The sequence below is a fragment of the Rosa rugosa genome, chromosome 2, assembly GCF_958449725.1.
Source record: "Rosa rugosa chromosome 2, drRosRugo1.1, whole genome shotgun sequence".
In the NCBI taxonomy this organism is placed as follows: Eukaryota; Viridiplantae; Streptophyta; class Magnoliopsida; order Rosales; family Rosaceae; genus Rosa; species Rosa rugosa.
The window spans coordinates 57538681-57557008 of record NC_084821.1 but is presented as its reverse complement, the minus strand read 5'-3'; the positions used below and the strand labels follow the sequence as shown (position 1 = coordinate 57557008).

The 18328-nt window shown below is 38.1% G+C and overlaps 2 protein-coding genes across 3 annotated transcripts; both read right to left on the bottom strand.

The window, feature by feature from the left end:
• Window positions 1–5621: 5621 nt before the first annotated feature.
• On the bottom strand, window positions 5622–8681 carry LOC133732759 (malate dehydrogenase, cytoplasmic-like). 2 transcript variants are annotated; one of them, XM_062160344.1, is made up of 7 exons: window positions 8548–8681; window positions 7246–7404; window positions 6927–7102; window positions 6575–6840; window positions 6361–6496; window positions 6141–6252; window positions 5622–5961 (listed from the first exon to the last, which is right to left on the bottom strand). In XM_062160344.1, the coding sequence occupies exons 1-7, from the start codon at window positions 8588–8590 to the stop codon at window positions 5867–5869; spliced, it is 987 nt and encodes a 328-aa protein (XP_062016328.1). In that variant the 5' UTR covers window positions 8591–8681; the 3' UTR covers window positions 5622–5866. The 2 variants fall into 2 exon arrangements, with proteins under 2 accessions (XP_062016328.1, XP_062016327.1); XM_062160343.1 differs by lacking the exon at window positions 8548–8681 and adding an exon at window positions 7884–8125.
• Window positions 8682–12238: 3557 nt separating this feature from the next.
• Window positions 12239–14146, bottom strand: LOC133732497 (organic cation/carnitine transporter 2-like). The gene has a single exon (XM_062160062.1). The coding sequence runs from the start codon at window positions 13962–13964 to the stop codon at window positions 12408–12410; it is 1557 nt and encodes a 518-aa protein (XP_062016046.1). The 5' UTR covers window positions 13965–14146; the 3' UTR covers window positions 12239–12407.
• Between the last annotated feature and the right edge of the window lie 4182 nt (window positions 14147–18328).

The following is an 18328-nucleotide window of genomic DNA, read 5'->3' as shown; positions in this document are numbered from 1 at the left end:
TCTATGTACTATGGTTCTGTTTTCAGTTCTTTTGTCGACCTTCTTCTTTTATGCAGATCAGAGAAAATAATAGTACTATAAAGGCAAACATAAAGTTTTTTACTTTATAAACACTAATTTAAAAACCACGTGGTGTGGTGTGTTGGTCGAGCTGCCTAGTCTGAAACCCTCATGTCTAGAGTTCGAATCCCAGCTCCATCCCGTGGCCAGCAAATTTGAGGGACCTGGGTTAGTTAAAACACCCAATGGTTCGTGCGTCTGCGGTGCAGTGATTAGTCTGGCTATGCTGGGATACACTGCATGGGTGTGTGTGTTGGTTCTATTGACGTCTTCCACTCAAAAAAAAAAAAAAAAAAAAAAAACACTAATTTAAGTTAGTAAAGACAAAATATAAATAACTAAAAAACAAAACATGGGGTGTGTGGATTGTAAAATAGGAAGTGTGGATTTCACTTTTTTTTTTATTAATCAAAATATGTAATTGATGTTATCAAACCATCTATTTATGTTGGTGTAAATACATGTCAGTGTACTTAATACTCTAAAGTCAATAATCACATATAAATAACTAAAAAACAAAACATGGCCGGGGTGTGTGGATTGTAATTAAAATAGGAAGTGTGGATTTCACTTTTTTTTTTTATTAATCAAAATATGTAATTGATGTTATCAAACCATCTATTTATGTTGGTGTAAATACATGTCAGTGTACTTAATACTCTAAAGTCAATAATCACATATATTCCACTACAAAGAAATAGACTTTACCCACTTTTTTGTTTGGCGGGTTTTTTGAACAGAAAAAAGTTTCGGCTCCTCTAAAGTAGGTGCACTAGTGTGAAGTTAGACATGCACATGTGTATGCCAAGTCTATACTCTCACTCCATACATCTTGTATAATTAGCTGAAAAAACATGATTTATTCATTTTGAAAATTAATCAAGAATTAAAGAAAGTAGCATCGGTCATTCTTAAAAAAAAAAAAAATAATAATAAAATTATTAAGCTAATTTTGATGGGGAATGCATATTGACGGTACATGGAAATGATTAAAGATCTGATAATGTTCATTGTGATTAAATAGCGATCGAGAATCATTCTTTTTTCTTCTTTTTTTTTGAAAAAAGGGCTAGTGTGGTTACCATCAAACTTTGATTACAATAAGCATCAGGAGAACATCCTGAAATAATACCAGGAGTCTCCACTAAATCTATGTATTCCACCAAGCACCAATTAGCAAAGAGTGCACAACTAGCTACTCTATTTGCTTTAACAAAGCGGTGACATAACGGAGAGATTACTCTCGCATGGAGAAACATCATTACAAATAGCACAGCTTTCCTATTATGTTGCCACACGGAAACATATCCGGCGACACTCCATTTCATCCTGCCACTAGGAGGTTGCGTCCATTTGATCAAGTAAATGGCTCGCTGCCTTGCTAGGCCAGACAAGGCACACTGAATGCGCATACCGGGACCAAGCCCACGTCGCCCTACCAAATATTGGTAGGGACTTATTTCCGGGATATAGCCACATTTTACTAAACATAACAAATAATAAAATAAATAAATAAAATAAAGACAAAATGGGCCCAGAGCCAAAGCCCAGACCCACAAATCACCCAGCCCAAGTCGAAGGGGAAGATGGCAGAGTCCACGATACTGCCAGCCCGCCTGCAACTCCCTAGCCGTCCTACCGGCAGCGTCTCCGTCGTCTCTGTGCCGGCTGATCGCAGTCAATCCCTCCATTCCTCCATCAATCTCAACATGCCGGCTCACTATCCCCATCCCCAGATCGGATCTTAGCAAGCCAAACCCGATCAGAGCCTTTCGATTAGATCTGTTCACCACAGATCCCGACCTCGCCGCCAAGCGTACGTCACAGTCAGGCATCCACACATCTCGCAGCGACACCACCAGTCCATTCCACCTGCCATCGAACCACCGCCGCTTCTCCCCGGCAAAGCTTCCAAGCGTTCTGGCCAGCGAAGCCACCCCTACACCTCCATAACTTCGACTGGGCTTACTCCAGGACAACCTACCATTGGACACGAGGTCCCCTCTAGCCCGTTCGACGACGACGCCGCGAGGGCGTGCCGTCGGACCGGGCATAAACTTTGACGGAAAGACAACTGCCGCCTAGGGTTTTTTAGAGAAAAATTTTTTAGGAATCCTTTTTCTAAAGGTAAACAACACATGGGCACCCATATTGTATGTCTAACAACTTTCTTGCATCAATGGGACTGCTCTTCCAATTTATTTTGGGAAATGAAATCCACACTCTCACTTTCATTTTTTAGTCAAAATTCTGAAAATACAAAATATAAGTTAGTAGGATAGCGCGAAGCCAGAAATCTAAGTTTAATGGGGCACAAAAATATAATAATAATCTTAAAATATACAAAATCCTTTTTTTTTTTTTTTTTTTTTGATAAAAAGAGGTCAACCCATTATATAGATTCAGCAAGCAATACAAAAACGAAACACCCCTATGGGGTCGACAGAAAGAATCGTTCCTTAGGGAACCCTAAACACCTATTCTATGACAAGAACAAGCCCCAAGCCACCCCGAGTACACCCACCTTTTAAGGAAGATAACGCACCTTTATTTCAAACAAAGATCAACAATCTCCGAAGCAAAGAGTAAAATTAACCCTCAGAGAATGTGAACTTTGCGACCTATTAAAGAAACTAAATGCTAGGAATGGAAGATGACAAGTCACCTTCCATCCCTTCCAAAATTAAACAATCCCAGCAGGCCCACCAAGCCCAGGAATAGGAAACCCAAACAAGGACTCCCAACCAAGACCAGACCTAGGCCCAAGACATCCATTCAACACAAACCCTAGAAGAATTACTGCCAACTTGGTCGCCTCCGCCGCCGCCGCCGCTATCTTGATCACCGCAGCCGCCCCCTCGAACGCCATGATCAACACCCAACCTGCTTCCGGAACTAGAGCCGCCTCTCCAGCCTCCAAAACAAGTCTACTCAGGCCAGAACATGTCCCAGCACTCATGATCATTGCTGCAGTCAAGAGTAGAATACCTCAACCAGTCTCCACCTCCGTTAGAAGATTGCCATGACCAATTCACCGAACCAGCACCGCTGCAGTCCAACACATCGAAAGGTCCGTCACCACCATCAGATGGAGAAAAAAGATCCATCCAATCAGGATCCCACCAGTCCCCGTCACCAATGGCAGGCTGCCTACTGTCTCCGGACGTCTTCAACCAAACCGTCCCCCGCTTCAACCCTTCCCCAATCCTCCCAATCTGAGGATCACAGATTTTGAAACAATCCAACACCAGATCGGGCTTCCGATCTCCATTCCCGCAATCTCCATCCGCAAGAACAACCAAGAGCAAGAGACCATAGCCTATAAACACGATGGAACGCCGAGCAAGCCGGCTGTCACCCTCGAGGAAAACACGAAAGAGAGGAGAAACCCCCTCCTCTATCGCAGATGCAAGACCGCCGCCAACAAGCAGCCGTCGAGAGAACCCTCTAGCGAGGGACAGAGAGAAAAACATAATGGAATCACTTGTTAAGTAAACAAAATCCTTTAAAATAACTCCAATGAACTATTTATACCCGATGATTTCTACAAGAGGATTTAATTTTCTTTTCAAGTATTTTAACATCTTTTTGAAAAAAAAAATGGTTTATAATTGACAAAAGAATTAGCTAAGAATTGTTATTGATGTTAATAAAAAAAATTAATAATTTTGGTATGACTTAAAAATTTAAAAATAAAAAGAAAACATGAATAATTAATTATATGATTGATGTCAAAAATGTTTATAATATTAGATTATCAAAAGATCAGAACTTGGGTCCAAAAGGGACAACTGGTCTGCACTTCTTTCTTTGGTCTAAAAGAATGAAAACCAAGACACCCATGGGAATTAATCGAACCCACAAAAACAAATACAAAAAACAAAGACACCCATCGGAGTCGAACCCACAAAAACAAAATTAAGAGCCTTGAGCTCTGCCTACTGTACTGGACCATCATCCATTCGCTCATCTAGTTAATATAATATATACATTTTGAAAAATCAAGATTGGGGTGGGTCATGTGCCCCCGGCTCCTTCCGCCTCTGAGTAGGGACAAAATTTAAGTTATCAAAAAAAAAAATAATTAAACATGGAATGTGAATTATAAAATTTAGAGTGTAGATTTCATTTACCTTTATTTTCTGGAGCCAACTTAATCATAAACATATTAATTGTATTCAATTTCAAGAACAAACATGGGATAATCATGAAAATAATCGTGTCAAATTAGTCTTCTTGTTTAAGCTGCACATCATTGTCCAACTAGTGAACTTTCGTCATATGATCTTCTGTCATTTTCATCAAGTTGAGGTTAAAGATGGTATTCATATATATATAATGACTTGTCATAGAGTTCTATTGGTTTACAAGAATAGATGAAGCTAATCCTAAACTTAATCAGGCTACACCCACCGTATAATCTGTATTAAATGGTTTGTCAAACTCAATTAAGATAGCAGATTCTGGTTTCATTCGTTGAATAAAAAAGACCGAATTTAACTTGGCTTTGTTCTATATATGCACCTACAAAATAGACAAGCAGATCGATCATATGGAATACGACCGAGTTGGACAGATTGCATATATGGCAAATATTCCAATTCGAAGAGAAGTAATTAAGAACTTCTGTTTTGGCTTGGCTGGTGACTCATGTTGACATCAATTGACAGGTGAACCAGAGACCAGACTGCAATCTTAATTTGGTGGCATTTGAGTTCATGACTCATCGCTTACAGTACATTTGTATAAAAGATTCTATAAAAGTACACTCAATTAATTAGTCGTGGTTTTGCAATGAACTTGATCTCCATGGGTGCTAGAATTATTTGAAGCAGATAATAAATAGTTCAAATATAGAGGGCTAGAGGCAGCTCTTGAGCCTTTTTTGTCCCCGACTTCCAATTATATATGTAATTTGATTCAAGTTTAATGAAGTTGTTTAAAGATAGAAAAAGTACAATTGGAGTACAGCATTTTTATTCTTACCCGTACTCAGAATTTAAACCTTTATTGAGTTTATTATAACACTTCCCAATTCCCACAATTTTTTTTTTTTTTTTTTTTTTGACTTTGTCAAGGGGAACCCAAAGGCTTCCTAGGCCCAAGATAAATCGCTTCGGCGCATGTAAAATGCTCCAACTGTGCATTGCAGCACAGTGCCTGACCACTTTAATAATAAATTCTATTAGTTTCCTCCAATATCGCTCAAGGTGATAGAGTTCTGCGGTGCAAGTACAATAAATGCTTCAAATAATCAGCTTGTAAGAAGTATATAAAAAACGATCAAAACCTATATTTTAGGAACCTCTGCCCTGGCAGCTTCAGAGCTTTACGGTGCTGAAAATCACAACATATCATGGAAGAAAAATGTGATAACTAAGCTGAAATCATTTACCAATTGGATAATAGTAATTTTTTTTTTTTTTTTCAAAGAGTGGCCACTACGACTTTCCTTAAGCTTATAATAAACATCAAAAGATTGTCGCCAAATAATATCAAAAATATCTACTAATTAAAATTATGTATTCTAACTTGCACCAATTATAATCATATTCCCTCAGTATTAGAAATGCTAATTTTTCAATTATAGAAAATAAGATTCAATCAGTTCAAACTAATATAAATATTTCCTTGGGCATGCACCATACATGTATTATGATGAACATATTCAGCCCAAGAACATCAACTTTGGATAGCAAACCACATGTCCTGCCTACAACTACAAGGACAACAGATTTGTGTTCTTCCATTCTTTGATGGATTATTGAGTTCCTATCATTATTATCTGAAGCAAGAAAGTTCATTATCAGTTGAGACATGAATGGGCCAACGATTTCTCTTCAATGAGCTCTTGTGCAGTTGCATCAAGCTTTTTCCTCGAGAACTCGTCAATCTTCAGTCCTGCATTAAAAAATAGGCAAACTCCAAATGATGAATGCACAAAAATAGCCTCGTAAAGAGGATGAGTTGTACTATAATAAAACTTGCAACCTGATTACCAGTAATCTTTTGTTAAACTGAGTTCAACTCTCTGGTTTTTTCTTAACTATGACTGAATGGAGACAAAATTATAAACTAACCTTGCACAATTTTCCATTCCCCTTTCTCACAGGTAACAGGGAAAGAATAAATGAGGCCTTCCTGGATTCCATAAGAACCATCAGAATACACGCCCATGGAAACATGTGTCCCCTGAATGACATTAAAGGCAACAAAGATATATTAGATTTCTATAGAGTATTTTTAAGAAAATCATTAGTATTTGGAAACAACAAATTTCTCATAAATGTGAGAAGAAACCTTAGGAGTCCCAAGAACCCAATCGTGTATGTGATCACAGGCAGAACTTGCAGCAGACAAAGCACTTGATAGTTTCCGAGCTTTGATAATGGCTGCGCCACGCTGCTGCACAGTGGTGATGAACTCAGTATTCAACCTGGAGAAAAAATAGAGGACAACATATAAGTGACACAAAACAAAGATGTCAGAATTGCCTATTATTACTTTGAGTTACCATTGATCATCAGCTACAAGTTGTCTGACAGGTTTGTCTCCAACAGTTGCATGATTGACATCAGGATACTGAGTTGAAGAATGATTTCCCCAGATGATAACATTCTTTACATCACCAACATGAACATTTAGCCTCTGAGAGATTTGCCCCAATGCTCGGTTATGATCTAGTCGTGTAAGACATGTGATGTTTTTCTCTGGAATTGAAGGTGCGTATTCTTTCAAGATGAGTGCATTGGTGTTTGCTGGGTTAGCAACCACCAGAACCTGCATGGTGTAAGCAAGGAACTTAAAACACAGTAACATTATCTCCAAACTTTGAATGTAGGCATGAACATAAACAATAGTATCACCTTGACATCTGAAGCAGCGTGCTTTTCCAATGCTGAAGCTTGACCCTTGTAGATTGATACATTTTTTGACATCACATCCTTTCTTTCCATACCTTCCTTCCTTGGGAATCCACCAACCATAACAGCAATGTTGACACCTTTACAAGCTTCCTCAACATCTGTTGTAGCCACAACACCTACAGACGTGTACACGCTAAATTCTAAGACTCCTTAAAGGAAAAGATTGCTAATCTAGCTTTAAAACTTAGCATTCAACATACACACACACACACACACACCCCTTAAAGTAGCATTTGAAGATTAAACCTCATTAGCATACCTTTGAGAAGAGGAAAGGCGGCATCAATCAGTTCCATTTTTACCCCATTCAAGGCCTCAGCTGCAGGAGGAATATCAAGCATGTGCAGAATCACAGGCTGATCAGGGCCAAGCATGGCCCCCCTAGCAACCATCGGAACAATAGCATAGCCTATTTGCCCTGTTGAGCATAATCAGAATTTCATGTTATATGCATGAAAGTTACAAATCATATCAAAGATCTAAATACAAAATTACATTAAGATGTAATTCAAACAGAAAAATAAGTCCAAATCATTTTGGGACATCGCAGAAACCAGCGAAAAACCTTGAAGAATATAAATTCATCGCTAGCAAGTCATTTTTGATTTCGAGTGGCCACCAAAGTTCCAAATTACATCTCTTCAGTAAATTTCAGAAGAATTTTGAATAACTAATGCTTCACATTCAAAATGATGTCCCATGTCATTATTTTCTCAACTTGAGAGACATACAATTAGATAACTCAAGCCAAGTTTTTTTTTTAAATTATAAAGTTGATATCAAGACATGAAATCACTTTTTATTTTATACATTGAAAAACATCATATGAAAATGAAACTTAAACACTTTTTAACTTGAAAGAGAGGGCAAAAAACAAGAGAAATGATTTGAGCCTGCCTGCAGCCCCAGTAACCAATACTATCACAGGATCCTTCTCCACATTCAAGAAGCTCCACATGTATGTAATAAGCTTCCAAAAGAAGGCAACAGTGAAAAGAACCACTAAAATTTTCTGAACCAGTTCAATGTGCTCCATATTTTTTCTCAGAAGAAACAGATTATACAATTTTTTCTCAAATAGAAAAAGATTATACAATGCAACAAACAATTCCTGTTAAAATCAAAGCACTTAATCCAGTCCCAATGAAAACAATCCACCCCCTCTGTTTTAATATACGAATCCCTCGCAAAAAGAATCTGCACGGACACCTCCAACACAAGCCAATCAGATGCCAAAACAAAGTCCAGAAGAAACTTAGAAACAGAGAATACATCTTCGGTTATTCCAAAGAAAAGAACCAATCTTTCTGTTTGGTCTCCTTAAAAACCAAGGAATACAGTATAATGCATTCTCAATCTATAATGAAACCTAGTCAATTAACAATGACGTTGCTTTGTAAAGGTTTTCAATTTCCGAATCATGAATTAATATAGCAAGTTTAATGATCACATGACAACATCAAATTTAAAATTTTCCTCTCTTTATCGACATTTTTGATACAAGCGAAACAGAGAAAAATTACACACTTGAAACAGAGTTTACTTAGGAGAATGACCGTACCAGCAGCACCAGTTACAAGAACTCGAACTGGGTTTTTCCCCATTGTTGAAAAGAGTGGTTCTTGATAGAAAAAAAAAAGGGTCTTGGATAAGGGGTGAGATTGAATGAAAAAAATGGTGATGAGATTGTTGAAAGGTGCAATGTTCTTATAAATATCGATAGGGCGTTGAGAAAGAGAAGGAGATGAGGAGGGAAAGAAGATCAGAATAACGGGAATCGAGGATAGAGATAAGCGTGATGATAGGAGAGAATGGAGACTGCAGACTTTCACAGTTATGAAGAAGCTGGAAATCGTCACCATGCAAATCACTCTAGCAAGAGTCCACTTGTATCCGCATCATATGATCTCCATGACCATGTCAATATTGGCCCATTTTTTTTTTTAAATAATAATAATCCTTGAATCTCATTTTTTTCGATTTTTTTTTTTTTTAAGAATATCATGTCGATATATTAATAATTCTCAGGCCAGAAAGGACCATCAGCGATACATCTTTCCTCTATCATCTCTGGGTAGATAAAGAGTTTGTGATAAAAACCACAGCGATACATAGATTAGGTCCGATCAATTTAACGGTACCCATCCTCACTTATTCAAAGAAAGCCTATAAATTATATTACCAATGACAAGTAAATAGGCAAAGTTCAAATGGAAATAAAACTAAATTTTCTCGTTGCCCTTAACACTAGGGCTTGGAGGTTTGCTAGGGCAGATGACACTCATCACATCTTCAGCAGAAACTTTCTTACTCTTGGAGGGGTTTTTGTTCTTCGACCCCAGAGGCATTCCTTTCTTCTTCTTGATCGGCTGCATGTCTTCTTGTTTGATAACTTCTTCCTTAGGAATCAGGATTCCCCCTGGAGCCTCAATCAATCCAAGAGACTTGGCAGAGAATTTGGTGTGGAATTCCAGCAACTTTTCTTCTTTTGGAGCATGGATGGGCTTGTAGCCTGGCTACTCTCTCCAAAAGGATTTTTCAGTTTCTTTGGGGATGTGAATGGTGAGGATGGACGCCCTTTCTTGACTGCAGCTTGGTCTGTTTCAGCAGGAGGTAAGGCTAACACCGTATTAATTTGCCGCTTCAAGCCTCACATCCTCATTCCTGATGACAATGGGACGCCTAGGTTTGTGTGTAGATGGAACACCAAATAGATTCTGAGCGATAGATGGCAGTATGGGGGCTTGAACTCCATGAAAACGAAAGGTTCCATATTGAAAGAGGAGATCATAGAGGCCCGTAAAATGAGATGCCAGAGAGGTCCCAATTGCAACCTGATTTTTTCAGATTATTAGAGCAGGGTTATAGTATTTTTGGTACAAAAAAAAAAAAAGGAAAGGTACCTCTCTTCTATAGGCAAGTTCGTTGCTTTTTGTACTTATTTCTTGGGAAAATTTTGCAAACGGTACACCAAGTAAATGCCACTAATAATTCTTATACATAATGTTCCAAACCGATCAATTTGGTACATGGACTCTCGAGCCCGACCCACTATGTAGACACGACGTCAATGACGCCGCCGTTGACTCTAATGTCATTATGCATTTGTCAAAGGGTAATTTAGTACTTTCACACTCTGGCTCATTTTTTTGGTTAAAAAAAAATTCTCCTGATCTCCTCTGACTCTCTCCTGATCTCCCTCTCTGTCTCACCCTCCCCCCCCCCCCCACACACACATACCCAAACCCAGAAACCTCGACCCCGGCGACCACCGCATCCCCTCCACCTTCCAAATCCATACCCGACGGACACCTCGATTTTCCATTTCGATTACGTGATTTTTGGGACCAATTCCTTATGTGCGTTCGCTTGGAATCTTGCTGTGTTCTTGCTTGTGGGGAAGTCCTCGGCTTTGACGGTGAATGTGGCAGCAATTCTCCCCCACTTCCACCATCTCCTTAAACGACGTCGTCACCTCTACCTCTTTCCGCTGCGATGACCTCCTCATCGCCGCCGCCAATATCTCCGGTCTCGTCCAAGTCTTCGATGTTAGAACCCAAACCCCGCTCCAGAGACTCGAATCCTACAATGGCCCTGTTCGCAATCGCCGATAAGCCCCATTTGGTCTCCACATAGTCGTCAAGTACTGGAACATCGTCAGCGAGACCGCGACTTCGAGGTAAGGCTGACCAATCTCGAAGATCACAGCAATGGCAAACTTGTTCTTCTGCTGGTAAAGGCCACTATGCGAGATTAGTGGTCTGAGATTGGCTCTATGTCAATTTTGTTCTTTCTGGTACCCATCTCAAAAACAAAAAGAAGATCACAAGGGATTAGAACACAAAAACTAATTGGTTGAGAAAGATTTGAGAGAAGTCAGGTGTAGGTGTCCAAATCAACTCTGGGTTTGACTCATTGGAGACCAAGAAGCATGATGGTGGTGGAGGTGAGTAGCGATGTTGCTTAGAGAAGTGCGGTGGAGGAGAGAGAGCGAGAATTCCAGATTTGACGACTCGAAGTTTCATACCGAAAACCCAGAAGCAAGGAGGCGCAGAAGAAGGTGCTTCCAGCGGATGAGGAGGTAAATAATAGGCTGTTGGAGGCTGAAGGTGAAGGACGGGAAGGAAAGTGAGTCCCATAATTGATTTGCATTGTTCCTAATTGAGTCGTTGTTGCTGTTGTTGTAGTTGTTGATTCAGCAGAGGTTAAAAGCTGTGGATTGATTAGGGTTGGAATTGCAGAGGTGATCGGGATTGGGAGGGAGGAAGAGAGATGGGTGCGCATAATGAGTGAGTGAGAGAGAGAGAGAGAGCGTTGGGTGCCCAGAGAAAGAAAGTCGGGTGCTCAGAGTAAAAAACTGAAAATACCATATTACCCCTCAAATTAACGGCATCATTGAAGTCGTGTACTGATAATGGGTCGAGTTTCAGATTTCGTGTACCGAAATGCTTGGTTTAGAACTTTATGTATAAGAATTATTAGTGGCCTTTATTTGGTGTACTGTTTGTGAAATTTTCCCTTATTTCTTTGTTAGCATATCGAAGAGATGTCTCCAAGTTCAATATCAAAGTTAGCACCGTGGATTCCTTGATGATAGATATAGTAATTCTTATTGAGAATTTTGTATACTATACTATTTTCATGTCGTATTCTTTCTCACGATCATGTCATCCCTGAGGTATTCATGAACCATATGAGAAAAGTGTGGTGTTCTTCAATAAAACATTAGCTAGATTGGAATTAATAATAAATTCCAAAAACATTTAGACCTCGTTTGGTTCGCAAAAATGAAAATAATTCTTTTGTTTTTCAAATGAGATGGAAAATTAAAAGATTCTATTAAATTTTTCATTCCATTGTTGTTGTATTACTAAGAAATTTATATCACTTTCCCCAACTTTTTCCCTTTCTTTGGGAAATTTGTTCATTTCATTGTGCTTACCAAACACAAAAAATGAATGAATCCCTCGGAGCATATGAAATGCTTCAACTGTGCATTGCAGGCTTGTAGCATAGTGCTTAACCACTTTGACAGCTTCGTGAATCGAACGCGGATAAAAGGGTTCCCAATCAAGACGCTCAATCAATAGACCACTAAACCAAACGAGGCTTTATCTTAAAACAACCACAATCTAGTGCAATTCAGCATGATGAAGAATGTTCCATCTATTTAAACCATTCAATTTTATCCCCAGATACAGGGCACATGATAACCCAACAAAATAGGAAGATCTACATAATTATTTTAAAAAAAAAAAAAAAAATTAAGTGACAAATCTTTCTGATAAACAAATTCCAAAAATATGCTGGTCCCTTCTTGACCTAGTGGCCTTTGCTTTACTTATGAAGACTAATAGGTCCAAGGATCGACCGGCATCACCAAACAACAATCCAAAAATACAAAAGAAAAATCCAAATCCCTCATCCCAAAATCATACTCTCTTTTCTTTCTTGTTCATCCATGGTATCACAAAGTGTTCCACCTCTAGTGTCTGGCAGAAAAGCCACAAAAAATCCAGACACAAATATAGCCACTCCAAAAACTCCATATGAAAGAAACCCATTGCTGCTCCCAACTGAAACCAACATTGAACTAAATACAGCACTCAAAATATATGACTGCCTCAACAAAGATGTAGCAGAGTTCCTCACACAAGTTGGGAACAACTCCACTGTAAACATAGATATCAGATTCCAAGCTGTTCGTGAGCAAAAGAAAGAAGCCAACTCCAGCACAATTCTAATCACTTTTTGCTTATCACCCACCACAGCACATACCACACCACAAATTCCACTTACCAAACAAAACCAAAGCACTGAGAGTTTCCTGCTCCATTTTTCTAGTATGATCAATGTGAGTGGATATGAAGGTATCTCTAACAAAGCATTGAACAAAACACTTAGGTAGATATTGAATCCTAAATTTCCAACCCCTAGTGGCATACCATAGTAGACCATTCCAATGCCGAAACCAAGCACCATAACCGTAAGTGTTCTCTTCATAGCCCATTTCTTGGCAAACAAGTCCTTCATTGACTTGTATGGATCAATAGATTTTGTAGATTCCGGCACCTTAGAGAGCAAGTCTGCTGACAACAACACCGAGTTGAATTCACTATTCGGGTTTGACAATGCAGATTTCTTCAGTATTGCTATGGCTTCTTCTCCACGGCCATTCATGAAGAGCCATCTTGGAGACTCCTTAACAAAGAACTGAAGCAATAAGCAGTAAAGCATTGCAGGAATTGAAGTACATAGATACAAAGCTCTCCATGAATTAGCTCTGTTAATGTAAGCAATAGCTGGTAGTGACAAAAAACCAAGTGTAAAAAAGAAGAACTGCATGATTCCAACTCTAGGCCTCCATTTTCTTCCAACTCTCTCCATCAACAACACCAGCACACATGTACTAATACACGAACGGCCAATTCCACTTACGAATCTCAGTGCAGAGTAAATCCACACATTTGTAGAGAAGATTGTTGCAAATGCAGCAACAGACATTGTAATGCAAGAGATTACTAGCAGTCTCTTGCGGCCGAGCGAGGAATCAGCTAAAGTGCCAAGAAGCAACCCACCTATCACACCACCCATGAAGTAAGACGAGGCTGGAAGGCCTGTGATGAATGAGCTTGAACATTGGAGGTTCCAATCTGATATGATTGTCTTGGAGGAAATTGAATCCCAAGCCCAATCAGAGGTAGACAGATCACAGATATCTGAGCTTGTGTTGCAGGTTGTGGTGCCACTGGTGCAGTGCCATGTAGGTGTGGCATCTGTGTAGACACTGATAAAGGTTTGTGTTCCATCAAAGAGTGATGCCAAGGAAACAAGGATGGATTGCAAGAATTGGTTCCAACCAAAACTTGCTTCACTCTGCTCAATTATTTGGTCCAAGGAGTGGTGGAGATTGTTGCTTGGAGTTTCTGGATCTTCTTCTCTATTGGGTTGAGGCAGAAGAGAAGTTGGATCAGCCATTCTTAGCTAGCAGATCAGGATTTCTGGGTTACTGGGTTGTAACTTGAAGATTTGACAATGGATGGAGGCAAACGATCTACTTGTCTTTTTCTAAATGGTCATATATTTATTCTTGATTGACACAAAGTAAGCACTTTCATTTTCAATTTGCTGTCTCTAATCCAAGAATTAAAAAATTGAACTGAAAAACAAGTTTGTTCCGGTGCATATGTAAATTAATGATTAAGAGAGCAGAGTATCTGAATTTTTTTAGTGTCTCTTCGCCTCAACCAGAAGGCAAACAGTATCCGAACAATGGTTCTGTGGAATATTTGTTCTTGTTGGGATTGAAGAATTTAGGGCTAAATACTGTTTAGTACCATGTGGTATGGGTCTAACATCAATTCAATCCCTCGACTTTCAATTTCATCAAAAACACCCCACACAGTAGTATTTCTCGTCCAATAGGTCCCTCAGTTGGAGTTCTGTCAAATAGACTAATAGAGCCGTTAAGTAGCTGACATGGCATGCCAACTGAGCACAAGTGGGGCCCACATGAAAGGAAAAATTCCAAAATTCCAAAACAAAATTTCAGAAAAATAACAAATTTCTCTCTCTCTCTCTCTCTCCCCCCCCCTGGTTTCTCTCTCATCTTCCTCTTCATTATCTTCTTACTCTGTCTTATGTGTCTTCTTCATAGCAAAAGAGTGTCTCTTCCCTCTTCCTCCTCTGCTCCGCTCTTCTCTGTTAATCCCAACCAAATTCCATTACACTGATCCTTCTCAAGGCCGACCCGAAAAGACTACAACTCCACTGCTTGGGTATAGATGTCCTGCAGACCTGCACCTGAGAAATCAATGAAATTGGGTTCTGGGTTTCGAGATAGGCGAAATTCTGATGCTGGGTCTGAAAAATTTCAAGCATTCATTGTTGGGTGGGCGGAGGAGTTTGAACTTCGAGGCTCCTAGATGGGTTTGTTCTAAAATTCTTGTTTAAGTCTTTTGACTCTCTTTTAGCTTCGATGTTCAAATTTCGAGATGGCTTTGTGAAAAATTGAGTTTCTGATTCATTGGTTATTTGAGATTGTTTGCTTTGATGGCTCTCAAGCACAAGGCCTCTATCGTCAATGGCATCCTCCTCGGCCGCATCTCCCCCAAAACGACGGCATCGAGATCATTGATGTTGTCCCTCTCTTCCACTCTGAGCTCGGCTTTTCCCAGATTAGCAATCCAAACTAAAAATTTGTTAATAAAAGTCAATCGCTAAGATTAATGCCCAGATAATCAATACTCGAATTCATGCCTAGAGACATCAACCTTCAATTGTTTGTTTCATTTTTCTGGGTTTTGTTCATATAGTTTCACAGTTCGAATTGCCATGTTTTTTTTGTTATGTATATTAGACAATTTAGAATTGATTTGAGATAATTGTTCTGCTATGAAGAAGACACAGACGATAGAGAAGTAAGAAGGTATTGAAGAGGAAGATGAGAGAGAAACCGAGGGGAGAGAGAGAGAGAGAGAGAGATTTGTTATTTTTCTGAAATTTTGTTTTGAAATTTCAGAATTTTTCCATTCATGTGGGCCCCACTTGTGCTCAATTGGCATGCCATGTCAGCTACTTAACAGCTCCATTTGACAGAATCCTGACGGAATGACCTATTGGACGAGAAATACTAGTATGGGGGTGTTTTTTATGAAATTGAAAGTCGAGGGACTGAATTGATGTTAGACCCATACCGCAGGGTACTAAATAGTATTTAGCCCAAGAATTTATTTGGAACAGTAGTTTTAAGCCAACATGATTTGCTTTACGTACTAAAAGAGTACATTTTCTGTAAATTTACACTAACATTTTCCTTATATCAGCTCTAGTTTTGATATCTTGGACCTTAGATGAGATTCACATTAGTTGTTTCAATGAGTAACTTGACAGCATTCTAATTCATTAATAACCAAAAACTTTATGTACTAGTAAACTACATTATTTGTATATTACACTAACACATTTATATATCTATAATATGGGGTCCGGATCAAGGGACACTATTTTATACAAATTTTGACACACTTTGTGAGCAATTAGATTTTAAAATGTTCAATGGTTCAGATTTATTGTTTGAATGATGTCAACACAACACCAAATTATGTGAAAATGACATGACATTACATATTTCTAATCTAAGATTAAACTTTTCTTCATTATAAGAAAAAAATAAAATTAAAGAGTGGTGCTACAGATGCCAAAAAGTATTACAAAATTTTAATACCAAATGAGGTGACATATGCTATGTCATCAGCTTTTGTTTAGAAAACTAGTGAGGTGGATTTTCCATATTTTGATAATTATGTTATTTAGACTATTTACCAGCAAGGATACATGATTCATGTATCATATCATTCATTGGAAATATAGGAAAAGGGATGTGAATTATCTGATATTAAAGTGCAGCTAGTGCTGCAATCAAAACCCAATATTCAATAAAAAAATCACGATGGACAAGAGGAAGAACTTAAACATGCAGGGTTTAATACATTTTAATGGCGGAGATTTGCAACAGAAAACTTCACACACACACACACACACAGAGCAGCTTTTGCTTATGTCATGTTATGGGTGAATGAACTGAACCTCCAACAAGATATATGAAATAGCAATAGCAAAAAGGGATCAAGTCTGGAGATTAATTGGTATGGTGAGGGTGGAGTTGTGGAGGCGATTCCCAGAAAATGATAAGGGATTAAATTTAATTTTTTGTTTAGGCTGAATATAATATAATAAAAAATGAATAAATTCCACCTCATCAATATATTTTTAAGGCAAAATGCTAACATGGCGCGTGCCACATCATTTGGGATCTAAATTTTGTATAAAAATTTGGGATCTCTAGCATTTTTCAAAATGAAAATTTGGAGAATCAAAATTAACCGTACACGATAAAAAAAACTAAAAAGAAAAAAAGAAGAAGAACGAGCAGAGAACAAGAGTTCCCAGTTCCTATCACAATTCTACAGGCCTTCAATTATATTACTCCTCATTCCTCACAAGAGTAGTGAGATGAAAAACTTACTTATCGTATCACCATTGACATCTCTTTTCCATCAGTTAACATGAAATCTAAAAAAGTGGGGCATTGCTTTTTTCTTCCCCACATTGCAGACGAGATCCACCTACTCTCTCTAGAACCTCTATTAATTGCAAGCATGTTTGATTCTTGATGGTAAGAGCAAATTCCAAAACTTGCCTGACAAGTTTGATTCTCTATGCTCTTCTCTTCCTATGAATAAGAATATCAGAGAAACATAATACCATATAGGTTTAGGAAGAGTTGGAATCTGCTCAGCCATGTTCCTCAGAAAATAGAAAGTTTTGACATGCTCATTAACAAAGGTAATTGAATACCATAAACTTCACAACCAATTCTAGCTAGGCCTAAACCCTAAATTTAATTGTTTTTAAGTCGACAAAAGAACAAGATAAATACGTACTTGTGTTCTTGTTGTGAGTATTGTTTAGTTCCAATTAGCAAAGTAATTGGGAGAATGCATGGAGACGAGAGCTTGGAGTTGGAAAGGACGATGAGAGCTTGAAGTTAGAGAAGATGATGTTCCTTTTGGCGTTTGGCATGCTCTTCTGCTATTTTTTTTTCTTTTGATTGTGCACAGTATTGATAAGAATAATACTCCTTAATCTGTTATTCTTCTTCCTCTTTTATTTCTTTTTAGTTTTTGTTGATTTTGATTTTTCAAATTATTAATTTTGTTTTTCCTTATAATGAAGAAAAGTTAGTTTTAAATTAGAAATATGTAATGCTATGTCATTTCCACATCATTTGGTGTTGTGTTGACATTATTCAAATAATAAATCTGAACTATTAAATATTTTAAAATCTAATGGCTCACAAAGTGTGTCAAAATTTGTGTAAAATATAGTGTCCCTTGATCCGGACCCCTATCTATACTATTATTAAGTGAAAAGAGCTTGCTCTCCAAAATTGAAAAATTTGACGAATATAACCCTCTAATATTAAAAAACTTTAGAAACTGAAATAACCAACAGGGACAATAATGTCAAATTAAAAAAAATAAAAAGAAATTAAATTCCTTAAAATAAAATAAATAGTAGTTATTGTTGTAGAAAACTGTTTTGGTTAAGAAACTACCCACTTCCTTACCCAAAAAAAAAAACACCCACACACAGAGTGTGGGCACATGCTAGTACTATTATTAAGAGAAACGATTTTGTATGGAGAAGGCTAGTATACAAGTAATATATGATCCTATCTTCACCAATTTTCAATATCCACATCCTAAAAATATAAGGGGTCGTGACCACTTACCCGTTTTTAGGCTAAAAATTGGCCACTTACTCCACTAAGAGTTTTT